This window comes from Oncorhynchus mykiss, chromosome 17 (assembly GCF_057628025.1).
Source record: "Oncorhynchus mykiss isolate SJ-2025 chromosome 17, ASM5762802v1, whole genome shotgun sequence".
Lineage (NCBI taxonomy): Eukaryota > Metazoa > Chordata > Actinopteri > Salmoniformes > Salmonidae > Oncorhynchus > Oncorhynchus mykiss.
In genome coordinates, this window is record NC_143038.1 from 32102242 (window position 1) to 32129839 (window position 27598).

The following is a 27598-nucleotide window of genomic DNA, read 5'->3' on the forward strand; positions in this document are numbered from 1 at the left end:
TATGAAAGACAAGAAAATGGTTCCGTCTGGTTTGCTTAATATAAAGAATGTGAAATGATTTCTACTATTACTTTTGATACATTTTATATTTAGCAATTACATTTACTTTTTGTACATAAGTATATATATATTTAAAACCAATTACTTTTAGACTTTTACTCAAGTAGTATTTTGCTGGGTGACTTTTACTTTTCTATCAAGGTATCTTTACTTTTACTCATGTATAAAAATTGGGTAGTTTACTTTTTCCACCACTGCGCAAAACGAACTCGCCCACTGGAACCTCTTCCCCAGACAAGACGTGTGGTTAGTAGCTACTCTAGAGAAAATGGGCTTCCAGAAAGTTGTTCAACAATTTTGGGCAGATGGCCAGGATAACCGTCAAACAGTTACATGTCATTATAGGCTACGCTGCTATGATACTAGGCTGTGATACTGTGATGTACCTCGCTAAATACATAGCCTCTCGCTTATTGGTCATGTCAGAGATAGATTTGCATAGCTATCGTTGAACCTGAATAAAGGTTTTATCCCTGCTAGTTAACTAGCTAGCTCCTAATCAAGCACACCTGAAGACATGTTTGATGCATGTTGCCAGCTTGCTTTCAATGTTTCAACTCGAAATGGCTAGCTACTTGCATTGTTTGTTGTGATTGATTGGCAAACACAAACCCAAAGAAAGACCCACCTCAAACCACACCCCCAAGACAGCTCTTGTTGTGGGATAATGTAGGTATGAGGAAATGTTTTTCTTTAATCCATTTTAAAATAAGGCTGTAACAACAAAATGTGGAACATTTTGGGGGGTCTGAATACTTTCCAAATGCACTCTATCTGTGGTCCTAGCCCCACCCCAATCTCACCCCTATCATTATTCTCTGCCTAACACCTATTTTTGCAATTGCACCTGCAAACTATTTTTCAGCCACCCACTAACCCCCATTTGCACGTCACCCTAGGCTTTCTAAAACCACAAGCTCCTCCCCCCCTCACACCCACAGGATTTCCTGCCTCCTAACAGTCTAACCTGGCTAGGGTTGTTCTCAGTCAAGCTTGCACCCTTAATATACTTTTAGCTACATATCATCACCATTACTAGTTTGAAACATTAACACTTATTATTCCCTTTACTATTCTAATTTCACTCAATTCTAATCTAACTCTAACCTAACTCTATTACCGGATCTTAAACATCCAACATCCCACCATTCTCTTATTTCTACATTCTAACAAATCACTATCAACCTAAGACCTTATCCTCCAAGCCTAATAGACATAGTCCAAATATACTGTCCCTTAAAACCAACATCTCATCCTTAACCATTTTACTATATTACTTAAGTCAACCTTTAACATTCAACATATTTAACCTTTAATTATTATTTTAATAAATTCCAGTCCCAATGAATTTCTTCTTATTTTTCTTATTTTCTAAGGCAATGTCAATTTTTCTCTGTTCGTTCTTCTTTGTGCTCCATGTGTGAGTGTAAGTAAAACTTTTTCTTGGGTGTGTGAGTGGGGCCTTCCTATTCATACTTTCTGCCTTTAAAATGTCACAGAAAACTAGGCCTTAGTCTGCCATTCTGAGTATGTATGTATGTATGTATGTATGTATGCACTGAGTATACAAAACATTAAGGACACTTGCTCTTTCCATGACATAGACTGCCCAGGTGAATCCATGTGAAAGCTATCATCCCTTATTGACGTCACTTATTAAATCCACTTCAATCAGTGTAGCTGACGGGGAGGAGACAGATTAAAGAAGGATTTTTAAGTCTCAAGACAATTGAGACCGATTGTGCATGTGTACCATTCAGAGGGTCAATGGGCAAGACTAACTATTTACAGTAAGTGCCTTTGAATGGGTTCTGGTAGTAGGTGCCATGCGCACCGGTTTTTGTCAAGAACTGCAACGCTGCTGTATTTTTCATGCTCAACAGTTTCCCGTGTGTATCAAGAATGGTCCACCACCCAAAGGACATCCAGCCAACTTGACACAACTGTGGGAAGCATTGGAGTCAACATGGACCAGCATCACTGTCAAATGCTTTTGACACCTTGCTGTTCTAAGGGAACTTAATAACTTAATATTAGGAAGGTGTCCTTAATGTTTTATACACTGTGTGTGTGTGTGTGTGTGTGTGTGTGTGTGTGTGTGTGTGTGTGTGTGTGTGTGTGTGTGTGTGTGTGTGTGTGTGTGTGTGTGTGTGTGTATGTGTATGTGTATGTGTGTGTGTGTGTGTGTGTGTGTGTGTAATATTTCAATTGTGGAGGTTAGTCATAAAACTCACAGTACTATAAAACAGAAGTTATCAAATACACTGCACACCACAATAGCATTAAATCAAAGGAACACAAATCAGAAAGAGCTGAAGTGAAAAATATCAATAGCATTTAATCACCAAATATCATATATAAACATTTAGAGATAATCTTTTTTCATGTAGCAGACAAAATGTTGTACAAAGTTGGCCTTCTTCCGTTGACTGCTTTGAGTCATCTGTACAAAACACGAGGTGACATGGACGACTGTGCACAAGGAGAGGAAACGCTGTCCCAAGCAAACAACAACAATAGCAGCAAACCAAACCAAAAGTACAGAAAGACATTAAACATTCATATTATTTCATAGCCTAATAAATAAAACGATAGGAAAGCTGTTACGGGCTTTTTTGAATAAACTGAAGTTAAAATGCCCATCCCCCATATTTTTCAAAAACATTCAACGTTCTTTAAATTTTGCAATAAACAAACTGCCCATTGAGTTCATTCTCACAATCAATGCTATTACCTAATGTATAACAGGTAATATGAAGCATACTCAAAAGTCAATCAGAGGTCATCGACCAAAACCCCCACATGCCTATCAGATTCTCACAACACTCATAGTGTAAGGTAACTCTGGTCCAGAACATTGTTTGGCTGCGATCTCAAAGCTGAATGACGCCCTGGACCAGAGTTAAGTGTAAGGTGGCACCCATTGGGAAATCCTCACGGAGTGGGAGAGTGCTTAGGCTACTCACGTTCACCTGTAAAGAAATGTCAAATACTTTTTATTACTAGTTTATACATCAATCTGGAAATGTTCCATAAAATCATGCAATAAGTATATCAAAAATTAAACGTACCAAACTAAAACACTGACTTCAGAGTTAATAGCACACTGTATAAAGAGCAATAGTTATCCTATAATGTGGACAGAGTTGTTTTCAATATTTAATTCCCCCAAATCAATCATGAAAAGCCCAGATAAAATGCTCGTCTTTAAAATGCCCATGGTCTGGGATGGGTACTGGGTTGAGGTGTGCAGCTTCGATGTATACAATTTTTGTTTGTTAATTTACTTTTGTAAACACATTCTTGAAGAGACAATTATTTGTATGTTTTGTACAATCAGGTTTTTGTCTAGTCTGTCTTGAATAATATATAAATAATAATAAAAAACATGGTCCAAACTGAGTGTTCTTCAGTCTATTTAACAAAGGCTCTACATGAGCCTGTGAGAATTGCAGAAAAAAAGTTCAACTGTACTACTGCTAATACTGTATTCTAACAGTCATTGTAATTGAGTGACTTGTCATATCTGATTGGCTGATGGCAAGTCACTTCCTGGATGTCTCATGTATACAGTGAGGTCAGTAGGAAAGGTGAGCTGGTATCTGGTATTCCTACAGAGAGTATGGAAATTCCCCTGGGTTGGAGGTCGCCCCCATAGAAATAGGAATTAGAATACTAGAATGTGTTAAAGGTCAGCCATTTTGGTTAGGGAGTTGGTCAACTATGATTTGCCAGTGCTGTGATAAGATATTGTGTAAAATAATGGATTTGTAAAATGTATCTGCACTGTATATTTGTTAGCTAGCTATCCAAACAGTTTTACTGCCAATATCCACAGCCATTCACTGGCCGAAATATGTAGATGATAGGACTTAGACAAGTTGTAAATGCAACAAGTACTTATATTGTATCATATAATAGCACTCTCAGATTTCCAAGAAAGCAAAAATGTTGACATTTATGGTCTGGTTACATATATGTTTGTGGCTATTTATACAGAAAAGGTGCATAAAACCCATATCAACTGTTTTTATGTTTATATAACATATTTGGTTGAAAATAATTATATTACACAATTTCTGATACATCACATGCCTTTGTTTTAATTTCATGCATAAGTAAAATCAGGATTATGCCTTTCATTCCATTTAGACTGGTTTGGATTTCTCCCTGACCAATATGGCAGCCATTTTCACTCCATTCTGGAACTTCGAGGGTTAATGACATAACCGCCCTCTAGTAATTTAATAGGATCTCTATGGTCCCCCCCACCCTCCCCAGATACGATATGAACATGTCATTAAAAAAAATGATTTACAGGAAATTTGCTGTAAAACTGCAACATTATCTCTCAGCCTCATGCCAAAATGTATAGAATAACAGGAAATTTGCTTTAAAAATGCAAAATTCTCTAAGCCTCATGGCAAAATGTGTAGAATTGCATGAGATACTGCGGTACACCACTGAACTACAGGGTAGAGGGAGATGACACTGAGCACTGGGGAAGCAGGCTATCTAGGCTGTCCTTTATCCATGATCAGCTCTTGGTCACACGGTTGACTGCACCTTTTCACAAACAGACTGGAGCAGGCTGAACGATGGCTGTGCCTCTGTGTCCATGGGGAAATTACAAGGGAAAGTACTGTAACTGGGCGCTGTTTCAATTGTGCTGTATCCCTAATACCTTGCAGTCTGAAATGTAATCCTAAACTACACCTATCTCCCTTCACCTCACACAGTCCACCTTAACATTTCCCATGGCCCACAAAATCCATTGAGGGCTGTCCTTTCAGTCAGTACTGTCCATAGAGTCGAGTGTGCCTTTCTCCAGGGCTGGAGCAGAAGTGTCTACTGTCCAGATCTGAGATCTAAAGTCCCGCTCATCCAATAGGAGTGCACCAAGGCACTGCTGGGTGGAACACCAGGCATGACATGAAAGAAAAAACATTTTACAAATATTTCATCAAAAAAAGTGTGTCAAAAATATTACTCCTTTTTCTATAACCCAAATGTGTTTCTTCATAAAGGCTTCCAGGGGCTATAAAGCTCTGCTTGGACTAGAAGGGAATATCAACAAAGGGAATCGGAGAGTGGCATCATCAAATGTTTACACTGAAAGCTGCCCATACATAAGCTACATTCTCCAGAAGTTAGCATACACAAATGCATGAGCTTTTCAGATCACATAGACAAATCATTGCACAAGATGCAAGGTAAAGCTTCAGTAGGTCATCTTCAACCATCCAAATGGAGTATAACTTAAATGGAGTATAACATTTGACATATAGGCTATGCATGTTTGTTCATACATCTAATTCAATATATGTATTGTTCATATATATATATATACAGTGCCTTGCGAAAGTATTCGGCCCCCTTGAACTTTGCGACCTTTTGCCACATTTCAGGCTTCAAACATAAAGATATAAAACTGTATTTTTTTGTGAAGAATCAACAACAAGTGGGACACAATCATGAAGTGGAACGACATTTATTGGATATTTCAAACTTTTTTAACAAATCAAAAACTGAAAAATTGGGCGTGCAAAATTATTCAGCCCCCTTAAGTTAATACTTTGTAGCGCCACCTTTTGCTGCGATTACAGCTGTAAGTCGCTTGGGGTATGTCTCTATCAGTTTTGCACATCGAGAGACTGAATTTTTTTCCCATTCCTCCTTGCAAAACAGCTCGAGCTCAGTGAGGTTGGATGGAGAGCATTTGTGAACAGCAGTTTTCAGTTCTTTCCACAGATTCTCGATTGGATTCAGGTCTGGACTTTGACTTGGCCATTCTAACACCTGGATATGTTTATTTTTGAACCATTCCATTGTAGATTTTGCTTTATGTTTTGGATCATTGTCTTGTTGGAAGACAAATCTCTGTCCCAGTCTCAGGTCTTTTGCAGACTCCATCAGGTTTTCTTCCAGAATGGTCCTGTATTTGGCTCCATCCATCTTCCCATCAATTTTAACCATCTTCCCTGTCCCTGCTGAAGAAAAGAAGGCCCAAACCATGATGCTGCCACCACCATGTTTGACAGTGGGGATGGTGTGTTCAGCTGTGTTGCTTTTACGCCAAACATAACGTTTTGCATTGTTGCCAAAAAGTTCAATTTTGGTTTCATCTGACCAGAGCACCTTCTTCCACATGTTTGGTGTGTCTCCCAGGTGGCTTGTGGCAAACTTTAAACAACACTTTTTATGGATATCTTTAAGAAATGGCTTTCTTCTTGCCACTCTTCCATAAAGGCCAGATTTGTGCAATATACGACTGATTGTTGTCCTATGGACAGAGTCTCCCACCTCAGCTGTAGATCTCTGCAGTTCATCCAGAGTGATCATGGGCCTCTTGGCTGCATCTCCCATCAGTCTTCTCCTTGTATGAGCTGAAAGTTTAGAGGGACGGCCAGGTCTTGGTAGATTTGCAGTGGTCTGATACTCCTTCCATTTCAATATTATCGCTTGCACAGTGCTCCTTGGGATGTTTAAAGCTTGGGAAATCTTTTGTATCTAAATCCGGCTTTAAACTTCTTCACAACAGTATCTCGGACCTGCCTGGTGTGTTCCTTGTTCTTCATGATGCTCTCTGCGCTTTTGACGGACCTCTGAGACTATCACAGTGCAGGTCCATTTATACGGAGACTTGATTACACACAGGTGGATTGTATTTATCATCATTAGTCATTTAGGTCAACATTGGATCATTCAGAGATCCTCACTGAACTTCTGGAGAGAGTTTGCTGCACTGAAAGTAAAGGGGCTGAATAATTTTGCACGCCCAATTTTTCAGTTTTTGATTTGTTAAAAAAGTTTGAAATATCCAATAAATGTCGTTCCACTTCATGATTGTGTCCCACTTCCTGTTGATTCTTCACAAAAAATACATTTTTATATCTTTATGTTTGAAGCCTGAAATGTGGCAAAAGGTCGCAAAGTTCAAGGGGGCCGAATACTTTCGCAAGGCACTGTATATATATATACACACAGTACCAGTCAAAAGTTTGGACACACCTAATCATTCCAGAGTTTTCCTTTATTTTTTACTATTCTTTACATTGTAGAATAATAGTGAAGACATCAAAACTATGAATTAGCACATATGGAGACATGTAGTAACCAAAAAGGTGTTTGTAAACAAATCAAAATAGATTTTATATTTGAGATTCTTCAAAGTAGCCACCTTTTGCCTCAAAAACAGCTTTGCACACTCTGGAATGCAAAACACTGGAATGCAAAGCTGTCATCAAGGCAAAGGGTGGCTACTTTATTCTTCAGTGTAGAAAATAGTAAAAATAAAGAAAAACCCTGGAATGAGTAGGTGTGTCAAATTTTGACTGGTACTGTGTGTATATATATATATATATATATATGAACAAAAATACATCTTTGGAATATATTTTACGTATTTTTTTATTTATATATTTACTATATGTTCATGTAAAATTCACAAAAACAAAATGTACTGTATCAGTTGATAGCAACGGTCCACTGTACTTTTGTTACAGTGTTGTTGTTTTTTAAAATCTCTCAATCACTTCTTATTTGGCTTTTGGAAGCACTTTTAGAACATATTTAGCATTGATGCTAACTAACATCTAAGTCAATAAAATATTTGTCATAACATCCCTTTATCACACATTCAAATGAAGTGATTTTTTTTAAAGGATATGGATGATTTAAAAAAAAAAACATATCTCACACTTGGGGCAATTTACTGTCATCAAAATAAGAGAAACTCTCTTCTTTTCAAGTGGCCTGTCATATGAGACATGCAATGGCAATGCAGAGAGAGAGATTAAGGGAAATCACACTAGAGAAAGGGAGAGGAAAGAGGAATTTGGAATTATGAGAAAAAAAAACTGTTTTGGCAGAGGTCAATCCCCGACCAGAAGTGGATAAAGAAATGTTGAAGAACAAAGGGAAGAGTAAGATAATGGATGTCAGGAGATAGTGGATGATGACTGTGGTAATGGTCTAGTCCAGGTGTCAGAGAGAGAGAAGAGTCAGGATCAGCTGGATAGAGAAAAGGATTCCTATTGAAGATTGTAGGGAATGGCCTCTCCCACACTCCGATGTGTTCTCCTAGAAGAGAGAAATAAAGAGAAGACGCAGACTGAGAGGACTAGAGAACAACCACCTATATAATATATATCAAATAATAACAATAGGAAGTGATGCACAAGAGATCACAGTTGTGTCCCAAATGGCACCCTATTCCCTTTACAGGGCACTACTTTTGACCAGGGCCCATAGGACTCTGGTCAAAAGTAGTGCATTACTGTATATAAGGAAAAGGGTGCCAAGTGGGGGACACAGTATGTCTGGGGTACTAGAGAACTCCTTACCCAAATGTTGTAGTCCCAGCATTCGGTCGGGCCTCTCCGGTAGCGTGCAGAGTTCAACACCTCACAGGGATCCTCCTCCTGGACTGTTGGCCTGGGTTAAGGTCAGAGGGTCAACAAGGAAATGCAGTGACACTTTGGGCCTATATAGAGTCTTCTATATGGATACGATAACACCCAATGATTCACTTATTTACAAAATGTAGGCTACAGCTAGCAATATTATCTAATAAGTCAATTTATTAGGTTTTTGTAACATGCAGGAGATCATGCCCCCGTTTGTGGACAGCCTTTGTTCAGATTTGTAGACGTTGCAGTCCTGGTGACCAAATGAAGGATACACTCCGTTTTGACCTGGGTCAGTCTCTCAATCTCACAGGAGCTACAGGGCAGTGTCTCAGCCACCACAAACAACAGGTTGGTGTTCTCTATCCTCTTAGCATGAAATAACCTACAACAGAGGAAAAGAGGTCACATATTTGTACAAACATACACACACACACACACACACACACACACACACACACGCATAAAACATGCATGAGTACACACACCTGGAACAGTTCCCACAGTCCTGCAGCACATTGTATGAGTTGGTGGTGTTGGTGAAGTAGAACTGGCTTTGGATGGTCACACAGCTGCTCTCCTTCTGGTCAAACCCATCTGCCAGAACATCACCTGCAACAAAGGAGGAATGAAACACACAGAAATGTTTTTTTGTTTAGGGTATCATGACACTTTATTTGACAGTTGTGAAATGAAAGGGGGATACAGGCACGTGGGAGAAACAGTGGGAAAGGTGGACGCGGGGATTGAACCTTTGTCTACAGTAGAGAGCCAGGTTCATACATGTGACATGTACTGGGAGTGTTCATGTGTATATGTAAAAACACAGTGAGCTCCATTCCAACAAGACAGCCCTGGCAATGTGCTGTCCCGTGTACACCAACTACTTTCCCATAGCATATGGAAACATATTCCCCTAACATGTCAGCTTTGGAGAAAGGCACACATACAGCACAACAATAAGAAATGTGCACCAACCTGTGTAGAGCCAACTGTTGTAGGCCAGTCCATAGAGCAGCTGCTGGACTACAGACCTAATACAGATGAATCAGGTAACAACACACAGTGTGAGGGAAGCTGAGCCATAGAGTAATATCACAGTAATAGGCAGGACATCTCTCTGACCTAAACCTGACTTGATACCTCTAAACCCTGTCTGGGGGGGGGGGGTTCTACTACCAAGGATAATTTTGCTATCTAACTTTGATTTTTTTTTTTGAAGTGTCCCAAAAATATCTGAAAAGAATATTTGATGAAAAAAATAGTTGGCCCTACTGCCATTGGCACATCAAACACATTGAATAACAGATTCACTACATGGAACAACAGTTGGTCCCCTCATATTTCCTCTCATCAATCTACACACAATACTCCGTAATGACAAAGCAAAAAAACATTTTTTCTACATTTTAGCAAATTTGTTAAAAATAAAAAACTGAAATCATATTTACATAAGTATTCCAGACCCTTTACTCAGTACTTTGTTGAAGCACCTTTGGCAGCGATTACAGCCTCGAGTCTTCTTGAGTATGACGCTACAAGCTTGGCACACCTGAATTTGGAGAGTTTCTCCCATTCTTCTCTGCGGATGCTCTCAAGCTCTGTCAGGTTGGATGGGGGCGTGTCGCTGCACAGCTATTTTCAGGTCTCTCCAGAAATGTTCAACCGGGTTCATGTCCGGGCTCTGGCTGGGCCACTCAAGGACATTAAGAGACTTGCCCCGAAGCCACTCCTGCGTTGTCTTGGCTCTGTGCTTAGGGTTATTTTCCTTTTGGAAGGTGAACCTTCGCCCCTGTCTAAGCGCTCTGGAGCAGGTTTTAAAACCTCACTCAAAATATTGTCTGTGAGTATAACAGAACTGATATTGCAGGGAGGCCCGGCTTTTATTTTTTTAAATGAGCGAGAAAGATCAGATCGCAGCAGAGGATGGCAGGGTGCCAGCAGCGTTTTTTATACGCAACAGAGTGGGGCAGCCATTTTCTCTCTCTCTCCTATTGAAGAAGCTACAGTCCGGTTGACATATTATCGATTATTTATTAAATAAAACAACTTGAGGATTGATTATAAAAAACGTTTGACATTTTTCTCACAAACTTTATGGTAACTATTTTGAATTTTCGTCTGCCCCGCTGTGACCGCTCGAGCCTGTGGATTTCTGAACATAACGTGCCAACCAAATGGAGGTATTTTGGATATAAAAATAATCTTTATGGAACAAAAGGAACATTTATTGTGTAACTGGGAGTCTCGTGAGTGCAAACATCTGAAGATCAAAGGTAAGCGATTCATTTTATTGCTTTTCTGACTTTCGTGACCAATCTACTTTGCTGCTAGGTGTATGTAATTTTTTGTCTACTGAGAGAGATGTTCTTACATAAACGCTTGGTTGTCACGTTCTGACCTTAGTTCCTTTGTTTTGTCTTTTGTTTTAGTATGTCCAGCGCTGCCAGAGTCTCCCGTCTGTCCTGAGCCGTCAGTCAGCCAGGAGCTGCCAGAGCCGTCAGTCAGCCAGGAGCTGCCAGAGCCGTCAGTCAGCCAGGAGCTGCCAGAGCCGTCAGTCAGCCAGGAGCTGCCAGAGCTGCCTGTCACGCCGGTGATGCCAGAATCACCCTTCACTCCGGCGCCGCCGGAGTCTCCCGCCTGTCCGGCGCCACCGGAGTCTCCCACCTGTCCGGCGCTGCCGGAATCTCCCGTCCATTTGGGACCCATGGCTAGGGTCACGTTCTGACCTTAGTTCCTATGTTTTGTCTTTTGTTTTAGTATGGTCAGGGCGTGAGTTGGGTGGGTTGTCTATGTTAGTTTTTCTATGATTTTCTATTTCTGTGTTTGGCCTGATATGGTTCTCAATCAGAGGCAGCTGTCAATCGTTGTCCCTGATTGAGAACCATATTTAGGTAGCCTGTTTTCCTTTGTGTTTTGTGGGTGGTTATTTTCAGTCTTTGTGTGTCTGCACCAGACAGAACTGTTTCAGTTTTCACTTTGTTGTTTTGTATTTTGAAGTGTTATTTTTCATTAAATAAGATGAACACTTACCACGCTGCGCTTTGGTCCTCTCCTCCTTCCACCTACGAGAATCGTTACATTGGTATGCTTTCGCCGAAAAGCTATATTGCACTGGTGATTTCATGAAAATGAAATATTTGTAGTAATTTAATTTTCATTTGGCGCTTTGCAATTCTGCGGAAGTTGACGAAAATTATCCCGCTAAAGGGATAGGTGCACCAAGAGGATCTCTGTACTTTGCTCTGTTCATCTTACCCTCGATCCTGACTAGTCTCCCCACAGCATGATGCTGCTACCACGTTTCTCCATAGGGATGGTGCCAGGTATCCTCTAGACGTGACGCTTGGCATACAGGCCAAAGAGTTCAATCTTGGTTTCATCAGAACAGAGGATCTTGTTTATCATTGTCATAGTCCTTCAGGTGCCTTTTGGCAAACTCCAAGCGGGCTGTCATGTACCTTTTACTGACCACTCTACCACTCTACCATAAAGGCCTGATTGGTAGAGTGCTGCAGAGATGGTTATCCTTCTGGAAGGTTCTCCCATCTCCACAGAGTAACTCTGGAGCTCTGTTAGGGTGACCATTAGGTTCTTGGTCACCTCCCTGACCAAGCCCTTCTCCCCCGATTGCTCAGTTTGGACAGGCGGCCAGCTTGGAAGACTCAGCACAATCCTGTCTCAAGCTCTACATACAATTCCTTCGACCCCATGGTTTTTGCTCTGATATGCACTGCCAACTGTGAGACCTTACATAGACAGGTGTGTGCCTTTCCAAATCATGATCAATCAATTGAACATACCACAGGTGGACTCCAATCAACGTGTAGCAACATCAAGGATGATCAATGAAAACAGGATGCAACTGAGCTCAATTTCGAGTCCCATAGCAAAGGGTCTGAATACTTATGTAAATTAGGTATTTCTGTTCTTTATTGTTAATAAATGTGCACGTTTTATTTATTTTTCCGGCTTTGTCATTATGGCGTATTGTGTGTAGATTGAAATCCATTTTAGAATAAGGGTGTAACGTAACAAAATGTGGAAAAAGGGAAGGTGTCTGAATACTTTCCGAATGCACTGTATACTTCCATTCATTTTTTCAACTGGTACTGGGAGACCTTCAACAAGTCTTGTGAGGCCTATAGGCATCCTAGAGCAAAACAACCGACATGTACGTGTTCGTTAGTCTCACCTTTCCACAGAGGCTTATGAGGTTTCTGTGTTATGCACTATAGCCCGTTACCATATATGTGATTGAATATTATCTGCTGTTGGCTTGTGTGGATGTATGTATGTGTTATGCAACATAGCTGACTTGAAACATTGTTAACAGTTTCAGGGCCATGGACCTTTCTCATGATGGAAAAATACAGAATAACATGAAGACAGAAACTGTGCAATGAGTTGAGGGGGCACATTCAGAACGTAGTGTTGCGAGAACAAACAGTATTTTGTTAGATAACAGGAGCCAGGTGCGAGATAACGGTATCGAGCATGAGCGCATAGATATTCTTCACAGCAACAGTTACATCTATCAACTGAAGCGCTTAGGGGGCTGGGACCAGCCTTTGCGCCAACAATCAACGATAGGCTGGGTGAGTCTAAACCACACCCAGTCTCTACTCTGACAGGCCGGCTCGGAAGCAGGAACTATTTCTGTCAAGCTATATTTATAATATCTTTGTCAAGAACAAGTCAGTTCTCTGTTTGCCCTGCGAGGTGGGACAGAGAGCCCGTATATACGAAAATTGCATTTACCACTTATTGCTTAGCTAATAAAAAATACATAGTATACAATCGGTGACTCAGTGTCATACTTATCCTGATACCAGATTTGAATTGACGCAACTCTAACAGGCGTCATATTAGTGTGTAGCCCAAACTGTTCAGACACTACAGCCAAAAGTTAGCAGATCAGCTGTACTGACTTTAGACAAGTCCCAAGACGCTTGTGAGAGGAGAACACCATCATCACCATCGTGTTCTTGAGAGTCTCATCTTTCCATAGAGGGGTCATAATAGTTTGTACACTACAGACAATTCTGTGAGAAGACCGATTTTTGTGGTGTCTCATGGTCTGATAAACACCGCTCTAGCTCTGTCACCTTTCACCGCAAATGAGGAAGTGCGAAATAGTCAGATGCGGTGGACTGAGACGCATCCAATGCCAAAAACATATCTCTAGCTTAAACTGACAGATTCTTATGGGGATTTTTTTATTAGCCTAATGAGATTTCTGCGGGGGCAATCAACAACAAAGTTTTGGTAAACAGCTGAGGGATGGAGCTGGAGAAATCTAACTACTCTCAAATTCAAACACGGAGCTATGGATGCAAGGACTGACCATGCATTAGATCAAAATGATATTCCTATTTTGGTTACACAGTACTCGTTTATTCATTATATTGTTAAACAAGGTTTTATTTTGGGTTGTGATGGAGTAAGAAAGTTGAACTATTTCTAAGTTATATTCTCCAAGAATCTATGGCTGTATCATTCCAAAAATGTATGTACTAATCCCAGATTATCCCTTTAAAGGGTTACGTTTCATACAACTTGTTCTTTAGGTCATGTGATCTGTGCTAAAATAGAGATAGTCTCACCATGCTGCCGCCGATGTCCACCAGGCCAGACTGAGCATGTCTGCGATGGAGGGCTAGACACAACACATTGGGGACCAGGAGGACAGGAGAAGAAAAGAGAACACAAGGAGAAGCCATTACTCACTGAAAGATTTAGAATAAGTAAGTCCCAAACGCTGTTCCCTATAGTGCACTACTTTTGACCAGAGCCTTATGAGGTTGAAGTTGATAGCCCCTTCCAGAAACAAGCTTTAGCCCCCCTACACTCTTAGAAAAAAAGGTGCTAGAACCGAAAGGGGTTCTTTGGCTGTACCCATAGGAGAACCCTTTGAAGAACCCTTTTTGGTTCCAAGTACAACCGTTTTGGGTTCCATTTACAGAGCCTCCGGAAAGTATTCATACCCCTTGAATTTTTCCACAGCCTTAATCTAAAATTCTAAAAAACTATTTAATACATTTAGAATAAGGCTGTAACCTAACAAAATCTGGAAAAAGTCAAGGGGTCTGAATACTTTCCGACGGCACTGTGGAACCCTTTCTGTAGAGGGATCTACATGGAACCCAAAACGGTTCTACCTGGAACCAAAAATAGTTATTGTACGGGGCCAGCCGAAGAACCCTTTTGGAACCCTTTTTTCTAAGAGTTTCCCACTAAGGGACTTGTGTAGATTTGAGGGCATAAACAACGTTGTGGTAGCTGCATCTTTGATAGGCTACGTGGAATAGTTAGTCGTTTTCTCTGGGCCTGTATCCACCCGTAAAACGTCTCAGAGTAAGAGTGCAGATCTAGGATCAGAACCCCCTGGAAAATGCAAAACTGATCCTAGATCAGCACTCCTATTCTGAAACACTTCACAAATATGGACCCTGGAGATTAACTAAGGTAAGTAAGGTAAGGTAAGGTAAGACTGCCCTGGTCCTTGAACTCTCACCACAAAGATGCCCCTGGGTGCTGCCCCTGTGTGGCTGCTGCTGACTGGCTCACATGCTGACTGGTACTGAAAAGACTGCCGGCGGGCATAGATGGAGTTGTTATACAGCGCGTGCATAAGATAGGGGTCCACATCACCAAAGAAAAGGCCCACCTAGAACAGAAAGATACTGGGATAACTGACAGGCAGGTAGAAAAGATATTTGTCAGACCTCCATATCTTTAATACACAGATCTATCATTCAATGTATTTGATAACAATCCGTCTGTATTATTTGCACACTGAGCTATAGCAAAAAACAAGGGTAAGGCTTTGTGACTGGTCTGCACCTATTAAAACTAATGGGAGTCAAATAATACAGACTAAATGTTATAATTGTAACATACAGCTAGCTACCAAAGAATCTCTCAATATCTTCGATAATCAACTTTATTGTGCTATTTGACCATTTAGAGATTGTGTAAGTTGACATGGTTGGTACCTACTGACGTTTACCCTCCATACCTTTTTCCAGTGATCCCTCTGGTTGGACATCACCAGGAAGCCACCATCGTCAATCAGATAGCAGAGTAAGTCCTAGAGACAGGGAATTGTATTGGATTATTATATCACTACTGACAGGCACATACAGACAGACTCTCACACTCTCTCTTATTCTCTCTGTCACACAGACCAGCACTGGACACACACACAAACAAATCATGCCATAATTCCCCAGACGCTTGGTTGACATGAACTAGTCAAACTGTATGTGTGTGTAGGTTGTGTCTGGTTGGGTACTGTGACAGCAGTTTGTACAATTTTGGTATTTGGTATTTTTATTAGGAACCCCATTAGCTGTTGCAAAAGCAGCAGCTACTCTTCCTGGGCTAGGGCTATGTGAAATGAGATGAATTCTTACATCAGTGTTGACTTCACAGTCCATCTCACAACTTCTGGATGGCCCACACTGTACAAAGGAAGTCAGAGTCACCATAACATAATAACGTTAGACTGGATCTGTTCAAGTCACTTGACAGCAGTCACATAGAGGACTGATCATTTTTTACCCAGCCTTTCATACTGTACCTTTTGCGAGCCCTGACGACTGTCAGACACATTGCTGGCCAAGATCTTGAACTTGTCTACCCATGCTTCCAAGTCTAGCTTCACCCCCACCACTGGTCATCAGGAGAGTTCAAACAAAACCATGAGACCAGAACATGAAAGATGGAGATAACAGAAGAGTAAGAGAGAGCCCATTATTAAAGGAGGAGGCCTTGCTCTGCTCCCGTTGCCAGTGAATTCATGATTCAGAAATCCGCAAAGTGTGGACAAATTCATTGTTTTATTGAAAGCGTACAGCCAAATTAGTTATTTTTGTCAAAAGTACTATCGGTTTTGAGTCAGGAAATGTGTACTTTTCCACCCAAAACACTTGTGATGATTTAAAAACATTATTTTATGTAGCCAACTGCCACAGCAGTGGAGATGGGTAACAACTGCGCATGTGCATTCTCAGGGAATCCCTGCTGCTTCGAAACGTTATGATATGCCCTAAATAAATGTCTGAGAAGTGAAGATAGCGTTACACATTAGTTATACAGAGTAAACAACACCCTACAAATATGTCTGACAACAAAATACTTGCGAGTGGTGAAGAAAACTACTGGAGGTAGTTTCTTCTTCGCCCGCTTTGAGCGCAGCTCGCTCCTGAAGGACTGTGGGCTCTTGTTCTCCGTGGCCGATGTGAGCAAGACATTTAAGCGTGTTAACCCTCGCAAGGCTGCCGGCCCTGAAGGAATCTCTAGCCACGTCCTCAGAGCATGCACAGACCAGCTGGCTGGAGTGTATACGGACATATTCAATCTCTCCCTATCCCAGTCCGCTGTCCCCACTTGCTTCAAGATGTCCACCATTGTTCCTGTACCAAAGAAGGCAAAGGTAACTGAACGAAATGGCTATTGCCCCGTGGCACTCACTTCTGTCATCATGAAGTGCTTTGAGAGGCTAGTTAAAGATCATATCACCTCTACCTTACCTGACACTCTAGACCCACTTCAATTTGCTTACTGCCCAAATAGATCCACAGACGATGCAATCGCTATCTCACTGCACACTGCCCTATTCCATCTGGATAAGAGGAACACCTACGTAAGAATGCTGTTCATTGGCTACAGCGCAGCCTTCAAGCTCATCATTAAGCAGGGTCCTGGACTTCCTGACAGGCCGCCTCCAGGTGGTGAAGGTAGAAACAATACCTCCACTTCGCTGATCCTCAACACAGGGGCCCCACAAGGGTGCATGCTCAGCCCCCTCCTGTACTCCCTGTTCACCCTTGACTGCGTGACCACGCACGCCTCAGATTCAAATCATCAAGTTTGCAGACGACACAACAGTAGTAGGCCTGATTACCAAAAAGGACAATGCACTATCTGCTGAGATGAGGACCATGGCAGGGGTGGAGGAGTCTGGACGGTTCTCTTGGTTGGGAACCTGGTTTGGTAAGTACACTGGTATGGTGGTTACTGGATTTCTGACCCTAATTCTTGTATTTTTGTTATTGATGTGTTGTGCTGCTTGCATCATACCATGTTTTAAGAAGTCTGTTACAGATGTGTTGAAGGCTTCAGGCATGATGCCTTTGCTTGATGCTCCAGTTGGAGATGCTGATACTGAATCATGCTTTCAGGGGAGGATGGGACTGACTGAGGATGATCCATGGTATGCTGTGGGTGAGGTAGTAGAATAAATATTACACCACCACAGTTCCTTGTTTTACATTTTTATTTTATGATAAGTTCTTTCCAGTATGTTTGTTCTCCCTGTTGTGAAGGTTTGGAGTCCCTGGGTGGCATGGTGCCCACCTGGTGCAGGATAAGAGTAGCTGAGAGGATCAGATGGTTTATAATAATGCTTTGCTCTGCTTTACTCTGTTTTCCATGATCAAAGTTTTATCCTACATCATACATGTCAATAAAACAGTAAAGTCTTATCCTGTTTTTGTCAAAAGGGGGAGACAAAAGCATATATCACTTGTTGATTTTTCTTTTTTCTTGGTTGATTTTCTTTTCTGTTTTTCTGTAAAAAAAAAAATATATATATATATATATAATAATAATGATAATAATAATGTTTTATTATTTTCATGAAATGCTATTAACATATTGCTATGTTGGGAACGCTGAAATATAGGATAATGAGTGACACCCTAGCAGGTGTCAAAAGGGGGACTTAAATTTAACACTATTTTATTTTATTCTGTTTTTAAATGAGCTGTTGTTCTCTTTTGACATGAGGGTTTTAAGTTCCTAGGTGGCTGGTAGCCAATCTAGTACATAGTGGGATCGAATGGAGGACATGAAGGTATTTTAAACTTTGTAACTGTTATATGATTCATTGCTGAATTTTTGTTCACACCCTTGGGGGTGTGAAAAAGGGGGATTGTTGGATTCTGTATTTTACATTATAGCCATTAGCATATATATGATTAAATATTATCTGATGTTGGTTGTGTGAGGTGTCTGCATTTGTGCACTGGAGCATCATTATGAGATTAAACAACTGCTTGCTACTTGCCTGTTTGTGTGTGACAAGAACTGAGTAACATGGTGTGACCTGCATGTTGCAAAACTGTAGTTAACAGCCCAGCAGATGCTTTGTCCTTGTGTTTGTATGTAACAATATTGAGTGTGACTTGCTGTATCTTACAAAGTTGTGATAGGGAGGGGTGGTCATCAAGAGGTTTAACTGAAATGGAAAAATACTGAACAACACAATAGCAAGAACTGAGCAACTGTTATAATTAGGGGGTGATACCAGAACAGTAGGAACCTAGACATCGACGGAGGGAGGACTCCAAGAAGCGCCAAGAGGCGGGGACCCGCCTGAGCGCCTGCGATAGGCTGGGCAAGTTTAAACCACGCCCAGCCTCTACTGTGATAGGCCAACAGACGGGTTGGAACTATGTCTATCACAGTATAAGAACAACTGTTTACATACATCTTGTCAGTTCTCTGTACTGCCCTGCGTGGTATTACAGTGAGCCCGTATATACGAAAGTTGCATTTGCCATTTATTACTTAGCAAATAAAAAATATAGTATAAAATCGGTGACTCATTGTTATATTTATCCTGATACCAGATTCGAATTTACGCAACCCTAACACATTTACTATTTGAATTGCTACTAACCATCTTCAGCATCTCTCCGTATCTTCTAATGGAAAACAGTGACATTTTGTGCCGTCTTCACCCAATTTCCTACAGTGCCTTGCGAAAGTATTCGGCCCCCTTGAACTTTGCGACCTTTTGCCACATTTCAGGCTTCAAACATAAAGATATAAAACTGTATTTTTTTGTGAAGAATCAACAACAAGTCGGACACAATCATGAAGTGGAACGACATTTATTGGATATTTCAAACTTTTTTAACTAATCAAAAACTGAAAAATTGGCCGTGCAAAATGATTCAGCCCCCTTAAGTTAATACTTTGAAGCGCCACCTTTTGCTGCGATTACAGCTGTAAGTCGCTTGGGGTATGTCTCTATCAGTTTTGCACATCGAGAGACTGAAATGTTTTCCCATTCCTCCTTGCAAAACAGCTCGAGCTCAGTGAGGTTGGATGGAGAGCATTTGTGAACAGCAGTTTTCAGTTCTTTCCACAGATTCTCGATTGGATTCAGGTCTGGACTTTGACTTGGCCATTCTAACACCTGGATATGTTTATTTTTGAACCATTCCATTGTATATTTTGCTTTATGTTTTGGATCATTGTCTTGTTGGAAGACAAATCTCCGTCCCAGTCTCAGGTCTTTTGCAGACTCCATCAGGTTTTCTTCCAGAATGGTCCTGTATTTGGCTCCATCCATCTTCCCATCAATTTTAACCATCTTCCCTGTCCCTGCTGAAGAAAAGCAGGCCCAAACCATGATGCTGCCACCACCATGTTTGACAGTGGGGATGGTGTGTTCAGCTGTGTTGCTTTTACGCCAAACATAACGTTTTGCATTGTTGCCAAAAAGTTCAATTTTGGTTTCATCTGACCAGAGCACCTTCTTCCACATGTTTGGTGTGTCTCCCAGGTGGCTTGTGGCAAACTTTAAACAACACTTTTTATGGATATCTTTAAGAAATGGCTTTCTTCTTGCCACTCTTCCATAAAGGCCAGATTTGTGCAATATACGACTGATTGTTGTCCTATGGACAGAGTCTCCCACCTCAGCTGTAGATCTCTGCAGTTCATCCAGAGTGATCATGGGCCTCTTGGCTGCATCTCCCATCAGTCTTCTCCTTGTATGAGCTGAAAGTTTAGAGGGACGGCCAGGTCTTGGTAGATTTGCAGTGGTCTGATGCTCCTTGGGATGTTTAAAGCTTGGGAAATCTTTTTGTATCCAAATCCGGCTTTAAACTTCTTCACAACAGTATCTCGGACCTGCCTGGTGTGTTCCTTGTTCTTCATGATGCTCTCTGTGCTTTTAACGGACCTCTGAGACTATCACAGTGCAGGTGCATTTATACGGAGACTTGATTACACACAGGTGGATTGTATTTATCATCATTAGTCATTTAGGTCAACATTGGATCATTCAGAGATCCTCACTGAACTTCTGGAGAGAGTTTGCTGCACTGAAAGTAAAGGGGCTGAATAATTTTGCACGCCCAATTTTTCAGTTTTGTCGTTCCACTTCATGATTGTGTCCCACTTGTTGTTGATTCTTCACAAAAAATTACAGTTTTATATCTTTATGTTTGAAGCCTGAAATGTGGCAAAAGGTCGCAAAGTTCAAGGGGGCCGAATACTTTCGCAAGGCACTGTATATAAAGTGCCACCAGGGACCGAACCAGTGTTGCCAACTCCTCAGTAAGGAAAGTAGCTATGGGCTGTCCTAAAAGTCGCTAAATGACGCCATCGCTTAATTTGCATAATTGGCCATGTGCATGTAATTGTGATGGACGCTGTAGGAGAGAGGAATAACGTCGTGGGAGAGACAAAAAAGTGAGTAAAAAACACCCTAAATATGTTGAGAACTACAAATGAACAAGCTGCAGAGAGTTGCACACTCAGCGAATAAGAACCAGATATTTGAGGCCATATGCCTCCTTCAGCACTTTATGGACCCCATTGTTAATCCCCGTCATAACAGAGGCATTGTCAGTCCCTACCTATCCCCAGGAGTTTCTCTTTTTTAAGACAACACTTCTCAAGGAAAGCCACAACAGCACGGGCTATAGATTTGGCATCTCCTCCCTCCAACAAGCCCCAGAAATGTTGATACAATTGTCTGCTTGGTGTCACTAAAGTACCTTATCACAACCCCCAGGTACTTAGAAACACTTACATCCGTGGACTCATTGAGGAGGCTGAAACGCTGGTCAACCACATCTACGACCAACTTTTTCAGAGAGTATGGTGCTAGAACACCATTAATCATTTCTGTGCACTTTGTCCTGCATTTTGAAGTGGGTAGCAGCAGTGGAGTTTGAGAATGCAGCTCTACATGCTTCTCCAATGTGATCACATGCCAGCATGGAACAGTGTTCAGCGATAGCTAATGCCATGGTGGTCTCAAGCCTTTTTTGCAGAGTAAATATTTTAACCATAACTGGCAGCTTGTTTTGGTGGAACTGTTATAAGGCTTTGCCTTTTGAGTATGTTTTTGAGTTGTCATGTGTTTTTACAGCACTATGTTTGGCGTAGAAATCAGCCTTACAATAGAGGCCGTATGCCCGTGTATCAACTTCAATAAACGGCTTCAACCAGCCTTTGAATTCAGGGTTTAATTCCCACTCCTCTCTGTATTTTTGAGTGTACAGTTTAGACTGAGACATGATGAGCTAGCCAGCTAAATGTTTAGCTTATGTCACAGAGAGGCACACACACAGTGGACAAGGTGAGTAAGTGACTGAGGCTGTGTGAGTCAAATGCAGTGATTTATTTTAGACAAAGAACATTTTACATTTACATCCCATCCTGAATGTAAGCCAGGGCGGGAACAGCCAGCGGCGGCCTCCCGCATGAGGAATGGGCCGCCTGTGAGTGCTTTGGGATGGGGTGGGGCTCACGGCAGAACCCACTGCTTGTTGAGAAGAGTAAGAACGATCGATACGTGCTTTCACGTCTGAGTCTTAGTCTCCAATAACACCAGAAAAAGTCGCTAGATTTGTCTCTAGTTGCTTTTTTTTGTGTTGCTAGATGGGTCTGAATACTCGCTAAATATAGCGACAAAGTTGCTAAGTTGGCAACGCTGGACCGAACAGCAGCTTGCTCTAGCTGCCATCTCGTTTCCATTTTGCGTAACTAATTTTACCTGCGATATGCTCTATCAACTTTCGCACTACCGCCTTCTCCTGCCCCCCAAAAATGAATCTGTGACATCAAGCTCCATATAAAGGCATTTCGTGACGTTCTTTTGTAGCAGGGTCCTTCCCCACGAGGGCGCACATGCGCAGTTGTTACTCATCTCCGCTGCTGAGGCAGTCGCCTTCATAAAATAATTACATAAAATAATAGCAAATGTTTTAGATGGAAAAGTACACATTCCCTGACTCAAAACCGATAGTACTTTTGACAAAAATAGCTAATTCGGCCATACGCTTTCAACAAAACAAAACATTCGCCCATACTGGCAACGGATCAGAGCGAGGCCTGCATCCAGCAACTTCATGAGTAACATGACCCATTTTTTCAGCTGTTTCAGTACAGCAGTACAGCACTACAGGGGAGGGAGAGGGCAACATCCACTGAACTAGTTTACATTTATGGAATCACTTGGGTGCTGTGGGATTTTGGGTGAACTTCTACTTTAAGAAGATGGAGCAGGACAAAGCAACCAGGATTTGAGGCCATTAGAGTTGCAAAATTCCAGTTACTTCCCCCTAAATTCCCAGGTTTTCCAGAAATCCTGTTTGGAGGATTCCAGATTTCCTGGGAATTTGGGGAAAGTTCCTGGAATTTTGCCACGCTAGTGAACATTGGCATTAACAGATAACACCTCCTCCAATTACTTTATTCATAACCAAAACAGCTTTACCTGCCGGTTTCAGGTTCTTGCCTCCCAGGTTGACTTCCACGGCAGTGCTGACCAGGATTCCGATGGTGCCGTTCTCAGAGGTCACCGGATCATCCATGGCTATGACAAAGGTTAACAGGGTCAAAGTTCATGCAAACAGAATGCAGTGATTTGATCTGTGATATCCTGACAGGTAAAACAATGTTTTCATGTTATATGAGTGAAATGTCTTTAAATGCCTACAACATGCTTGCTATCTAAAAACCTGACTTTTATCTCCAAGGTCATATATACTACATGGTCAAAGGTATGTGGACACCTGCTCGTCGAACATCTCATTACAAAATCATGGGCATTAATATGGAGTTGGTCCCTCCTTTGCTGCTATAACAGCTTCCACCTTCCTGGAAAGGCTTTCCACTAGATGTTGGAACATTGCTGCAGGGATTTGCATCCATTCAGCCACAGGAGCATTAGTGAGGTCGGGCACTGATGTTGGGCGATTTACCCTGGCTCACAGTCGGCTTTCCAATTCCTCCCAAAGGTATTAGATGGGGTTGAGGTCAGGGCTCTGTGCAGACCAGTTATGTTCTTCTATACCGACGTCGACAAACCATTTCAGTATGGACCTCGGTTTGTGCACAGGGGCATTGTCATGCTGAAAAATGAAAGAGCCTGCTCCCAAACTGTTGCCACAAAGTTGGAAGCAAGAATCGTCTAGAATGTAATTGTATGCTGTAGCGTTAATATTTCCCTTCAATGGAACTAAGGGGCCTAGCCCGAACCATGAAAGCAGCCCCAGACATTAATCCTCCTCCACCAAACTTTACAGTTCGCACTATGCATTCGGGCAGGTAGCATTCTCCTGGCATCTGCCAAACCCAGATTCATCCGTCGGACTGCCAGATGAAGCGTGATTCATCACTCCAGAGAACGCGTTCCTACTGCTCCAGAGTCCAATGGCGGCGAGCTTTACACCATTCCAGCCAATGCATTGCATTGCGCTTGGTGATCTTAGGCTTGTGTGCAGCTGCTCAGCCATGAAAACTAATTTCATGAAGCTCCCAACGAACAGTTATTGTGCTGACGTTGCTTCCAGAGGCAGTTTGGAACACGGTAATGAGTGTTGCAACCGGGGACAGACGATTTTTACACGCTACTCGCTTCAGCACTCGGTGGTCCCGTTCTGTGAGTTTGTGTGGCCTACCACCTCACGACTGAGCCGTTGTTGCTCCTAGACATTTCATCTTCACAATAACAGCATTTACAGTTTACCAAGGCAGCTCTAGTAGGGCAGACATTTTATGAACTGACTTGTTGGAAATGTGGCATCCTATGACGGTGCCACGTTGAAAGTCACTGAGCTCTTCAGTACGGGCCATTCTACTGCCATTGTTTGTAGCGTATATCAGTGTAGCGTATATCAGTGAGTGTTACTCACAGGCTCTGGGTGGAGCTCTGAACATATAGCCCTTGTTGTCAAGGCTGCGGCGGTAGTAGTTAGAGTTGAAGGGCTCAGGGTCCTCATCCCACGACTCAGCAGCCCTGGGAAGCACAGGACAACTCACATTCAAGCAGTATTGCTTGAGTATTCAACAGTATTGCTTGAGTAATGCGTAAGTATTCAAGCATACTCACATTCAACTACCATAATGCTCACAGACAGGAAAGGCATGCAATTATTAACAAACAAACAAACACAGTATATTTTATTAGCCAGAGTGATATCTGTAACTACTCAAAGACACACTCACGAGTTGGGGAAGACCCGGGTTACACCTCCATCTGTGGCTGCAAATAATGCCAGGAAACCATACCTGAAGCAAAAAGTAATTTAATTCACTCAGACGTTTCACATATTGTTATTATTCAAATTAATTGGTTTTAATATCAATGAAATAGGGCAATTATTTGTTGAATTCACTCACGTTTGGATATCCTTGTTCTTCCACACTCTAGATGCTAGCTGCCAGATGATTCCAGAATCCAAGATCAGATTGTGAATGAGGCCTTGATCACCTGTGAACACACAGTTAATGTAACCTGTCAGGATTTATAAAATATCATAGGTGAAAAAAATGTGCTTTTTGCACACTTCCATGTCATCTTCAGCAGTTCAAAGCTGGTGTAGTATGGTGAATGGCATTGCCCTTACCACTCTACAAACTCATTGACATAAAGAAGAGAAACTCACAGTCTTCAGATTCTGGTGTGATCTCCACCATGAGAGATAGGAAGTTCTCTAGGAACTGTGTGTTGTTGTCAGAGATGTGCAGACGCTTGCAGTATTCCCTAAAATAAGAATGGTTAGACAGAGATGAGACTACACACACAAAACTCTGTCTCTCACACACACACACACACACACACACACACACACACACACACACACACACACACACACACACACACACACACACACACACACACACACATCTCTGTACCTGGGAGCCAGGAACACGTGTCCCCCTGATTCAAAGGAGCTGGGCAGCAAAGATTGCAGATCTGCAACAGACAGAAAAAGTAATCAACCGCCCCTGTCATCAGGATCAGTGTCATCAAGCCGCACATAACGCCCTGGACCTGAGCTAAAGGGAGACAGCGGCTTTCTGGGTGGGCAGTGATACTCACACTGGAGCTGCAGCATCACATCACTCAGGTCTGCCTGGATGTAGTATTCACCGTAGGGCGGCAGTACCAGGCCCAGACTACAAGGGGCAGCATCCCCAACAGAAAACAAAGGAAAGTAATCAAAGTCTGAGGCTCAATAGAAGACACTACCGCCATTAAGCAGCTAGGTATAGAGTCCGTCCACCTACACTCTCAAACTTGTCATCTTCAGAAGTTCATATCCTATTGCTATGGTTACAATTACTAATCCTCTACCCTTCAACCCACACCTCCATCTCCTGCCTCCTCACCTGTAGTCTGTACCATTGATGGGTGTCCAGGTGTAACTCCGAACTCCCTCATCTATGTATCGCTGCAATGAAGTGGGAAAAGCCACATATTAAAATAGGTTTGCGTGTACGCTTACACGTAAGTGTGTTGATCAACCATACATGATCATGGCTGTTGGGTTACTGGGGTTGACAAAGTCATTACTGTGAATTAAGTGTGAAGTGAAGTATACCTGATATATTGCCTAGGTGTGAAGTAATTAACAAATATACACACTTGCCTCATCAATTGATTTTACAAGCGTCTTAATCTGCATGTCACCCGGTCTGCCATCAATCATATGTTTGCGGATCTGGAATGTAGAGATAGTATGTTACCTACGCAGTGTTCAGTGTTTAATTGCTATATTGTAATTATTTCGCCACTATAGCCTATTTATTGCCTTACCTCCCTTGTCCTATCTCATTTGCACACACTGTATATGACTTTTTCTACTGTATTATTGACTGTGTGTTTGTTTATTCCATGTGTAACTCTGTGTTGCTGTATGTGTCGAACTGCTTTGCTTTATCTTGGCTAGGTCGCAGTTGTAAATGATAACTTGTTCTCAACTAGCCTACCTGGTTAAATAAAGGTGAAATTATTATTATTATTTATTTAAATACGCTGTCGCATCTCTATGGTCTAACCCAAAAACATGTTTTAGAAAAGTAATCTCAGTAGGAAATATGCTAACATGATTGCCATTCGTAGCTAGATAGCTAGCTAAATTGGTTGTCTAGCAACACACATCTTAAGAAGATTCTTAAGAAGATATTTGAGAAGTTCGTAAGAAAATCATTGAATCTTAAAATATTGTTGAGGAATTGATTTCACAAACTATCTTATGAACTTCTTATTTTTTTTCTTTCTTTTTCTTTTCTTTTTTTTCTTTTTTTCTTGTGTAAGAAGTGTTTTGTGAATCTGGGCCCAGGTGTTCTTAATGTTTTGTATACTCAGTGTATATAGTTTATGGCACAGTACATGTCATTATACTCACTTCCTGTTTGGAACTGTCCTCCACCTCAGCATCCAGGAAGTCAAGTGTTACAGGCTCTGGTAGGTCGAGCAGCTGTTGCGAAAAAGCACCAGTCACATTAGGGATATCACAGCATCCCCATGTTTTACAGTAACACATTCAGTTGAATACATTTCAGTTGCATTCTATTTTCAGTTTAATACATGCAGTGGCAATCTTATCTCAGCTAATTGGAATGACATGCAATAAGCAATACACACTAGGTTCTATATCCAACCTACATCCAACCACATTCACTTTGTATAAAATCGAAATCTACAATCTATTTACAATGCTCCCTATAAACTGAACAGTGATCTTTCAGTGGGGGAATAAAGTATACATAACCTTTGGGTGAAGGTTTGGATGCAGGAGAAGGTATCCATTTGGGTCGATGGCGTATATGTACCCATTGGCTCCAAGCTGCAAAGGTACGGAGCAGAGAATAAATTATTACTTGTGTGCATGCAAGCGTGCGTGAAGTAAGATGTGATGCGGTATACTGACGTTGTATCGGGGCGTCAGCTTTTTGATTTCGTCCAGATGCACGTCCACCCCCATGACACCTAATATGAGCTGATTCTGTGGAGAAAACAACCAGTAAAAAAAAACACTCAAGAAATTGTGATTCATTGAAGAAAGATTGTCGATTAGGTCAACGTG

At 41.6% G+C, this 27598-nt stretch overlaps 1 protein-coding gene across 3 annotated transcripts in view; it reads right to left on the reverse strand.

Annotated features, from left to right (window-relative positions):
- Window positions 1-2372: 2372 nt before the first annotated feature.
- The window catches only part of cacna2d2b (calcium channel, voltage-dependent, alpha 2/delta subunit 2b), a 100810-nt gene continuing 75584 nt past the window's right edge, over window positions 2373-27598 (reverse strand). For all 3 annotated transcript variants that reach the window (XM_021568676.3, XM_021568677.3, XM_090205222.1), the window contains 22 exons: window positions 27443-27517; window positions 27284-27358; window positions 26918-26989; window positions 26159-26230; window positions 25899-25960; window positions 25609-25685; window positions 25422-25482; window positions 25172-25269; window positions 24906-24996; window positions 24732-24794; window positions 24419-24522; window positions 22999-23097; window positions 16054-16145; window positions 15887-15934; window positions 15490-15561; window positions 14986-15138; window positions 14075-14127; window positions 9447-9502; window positions 8957-9080; window positions 8744-8853; window positions 8406-8488; window positions 2373-8142 (listed from right to left, as the gene is read on the reverse strand). In XM_021568676.3, coding sequence (XP_021424351.3) covers window positions 8047-8142; window positions 8406-8488; window positions 8744-8853; window positions 8957-9080; window positions 9447-9502; window positions 14075-14127; window positions 14986-15138; window positions 15490-15561; window positions 15887-15934; window positions 16054-16145; window positions 22999-23097; window positions 24419-24522; window positions 24732-24794; window positions 24906-24996; window positions 25172-25269; window positions 25422-25482; window positions 25609-25685; window positions 25899-25960; window positions 26159-26230; window positions 26918-26989; window positions 27284-27358; window positions 27443-27517 — 1836 coding nt within the window. In that variant the 3' untranslated portion in view covers window positions 2373-8046. The remainder of the gene's footprint in view (window positions 8143-8405; window positions 8489-8743; window positions 8854-8956; window positions 9081-9446; window positions 9503-14074; window positions 14128-14985; window positions 15139-15489; window positions 15562-15886; window positions 15935-16053; window positions 16146-22998; window positions 23098-24418; window positions 24523-24731; window positions 24795-24905; window positions 24997-25171; window positions 25270-25421; window positions 25483-25608; window positions 25686-25898; window positions 25961-26158; window positions 26231-26917; window positions 26990-27283; window positions 27359-27442; window positions 27518-27598) is intronic.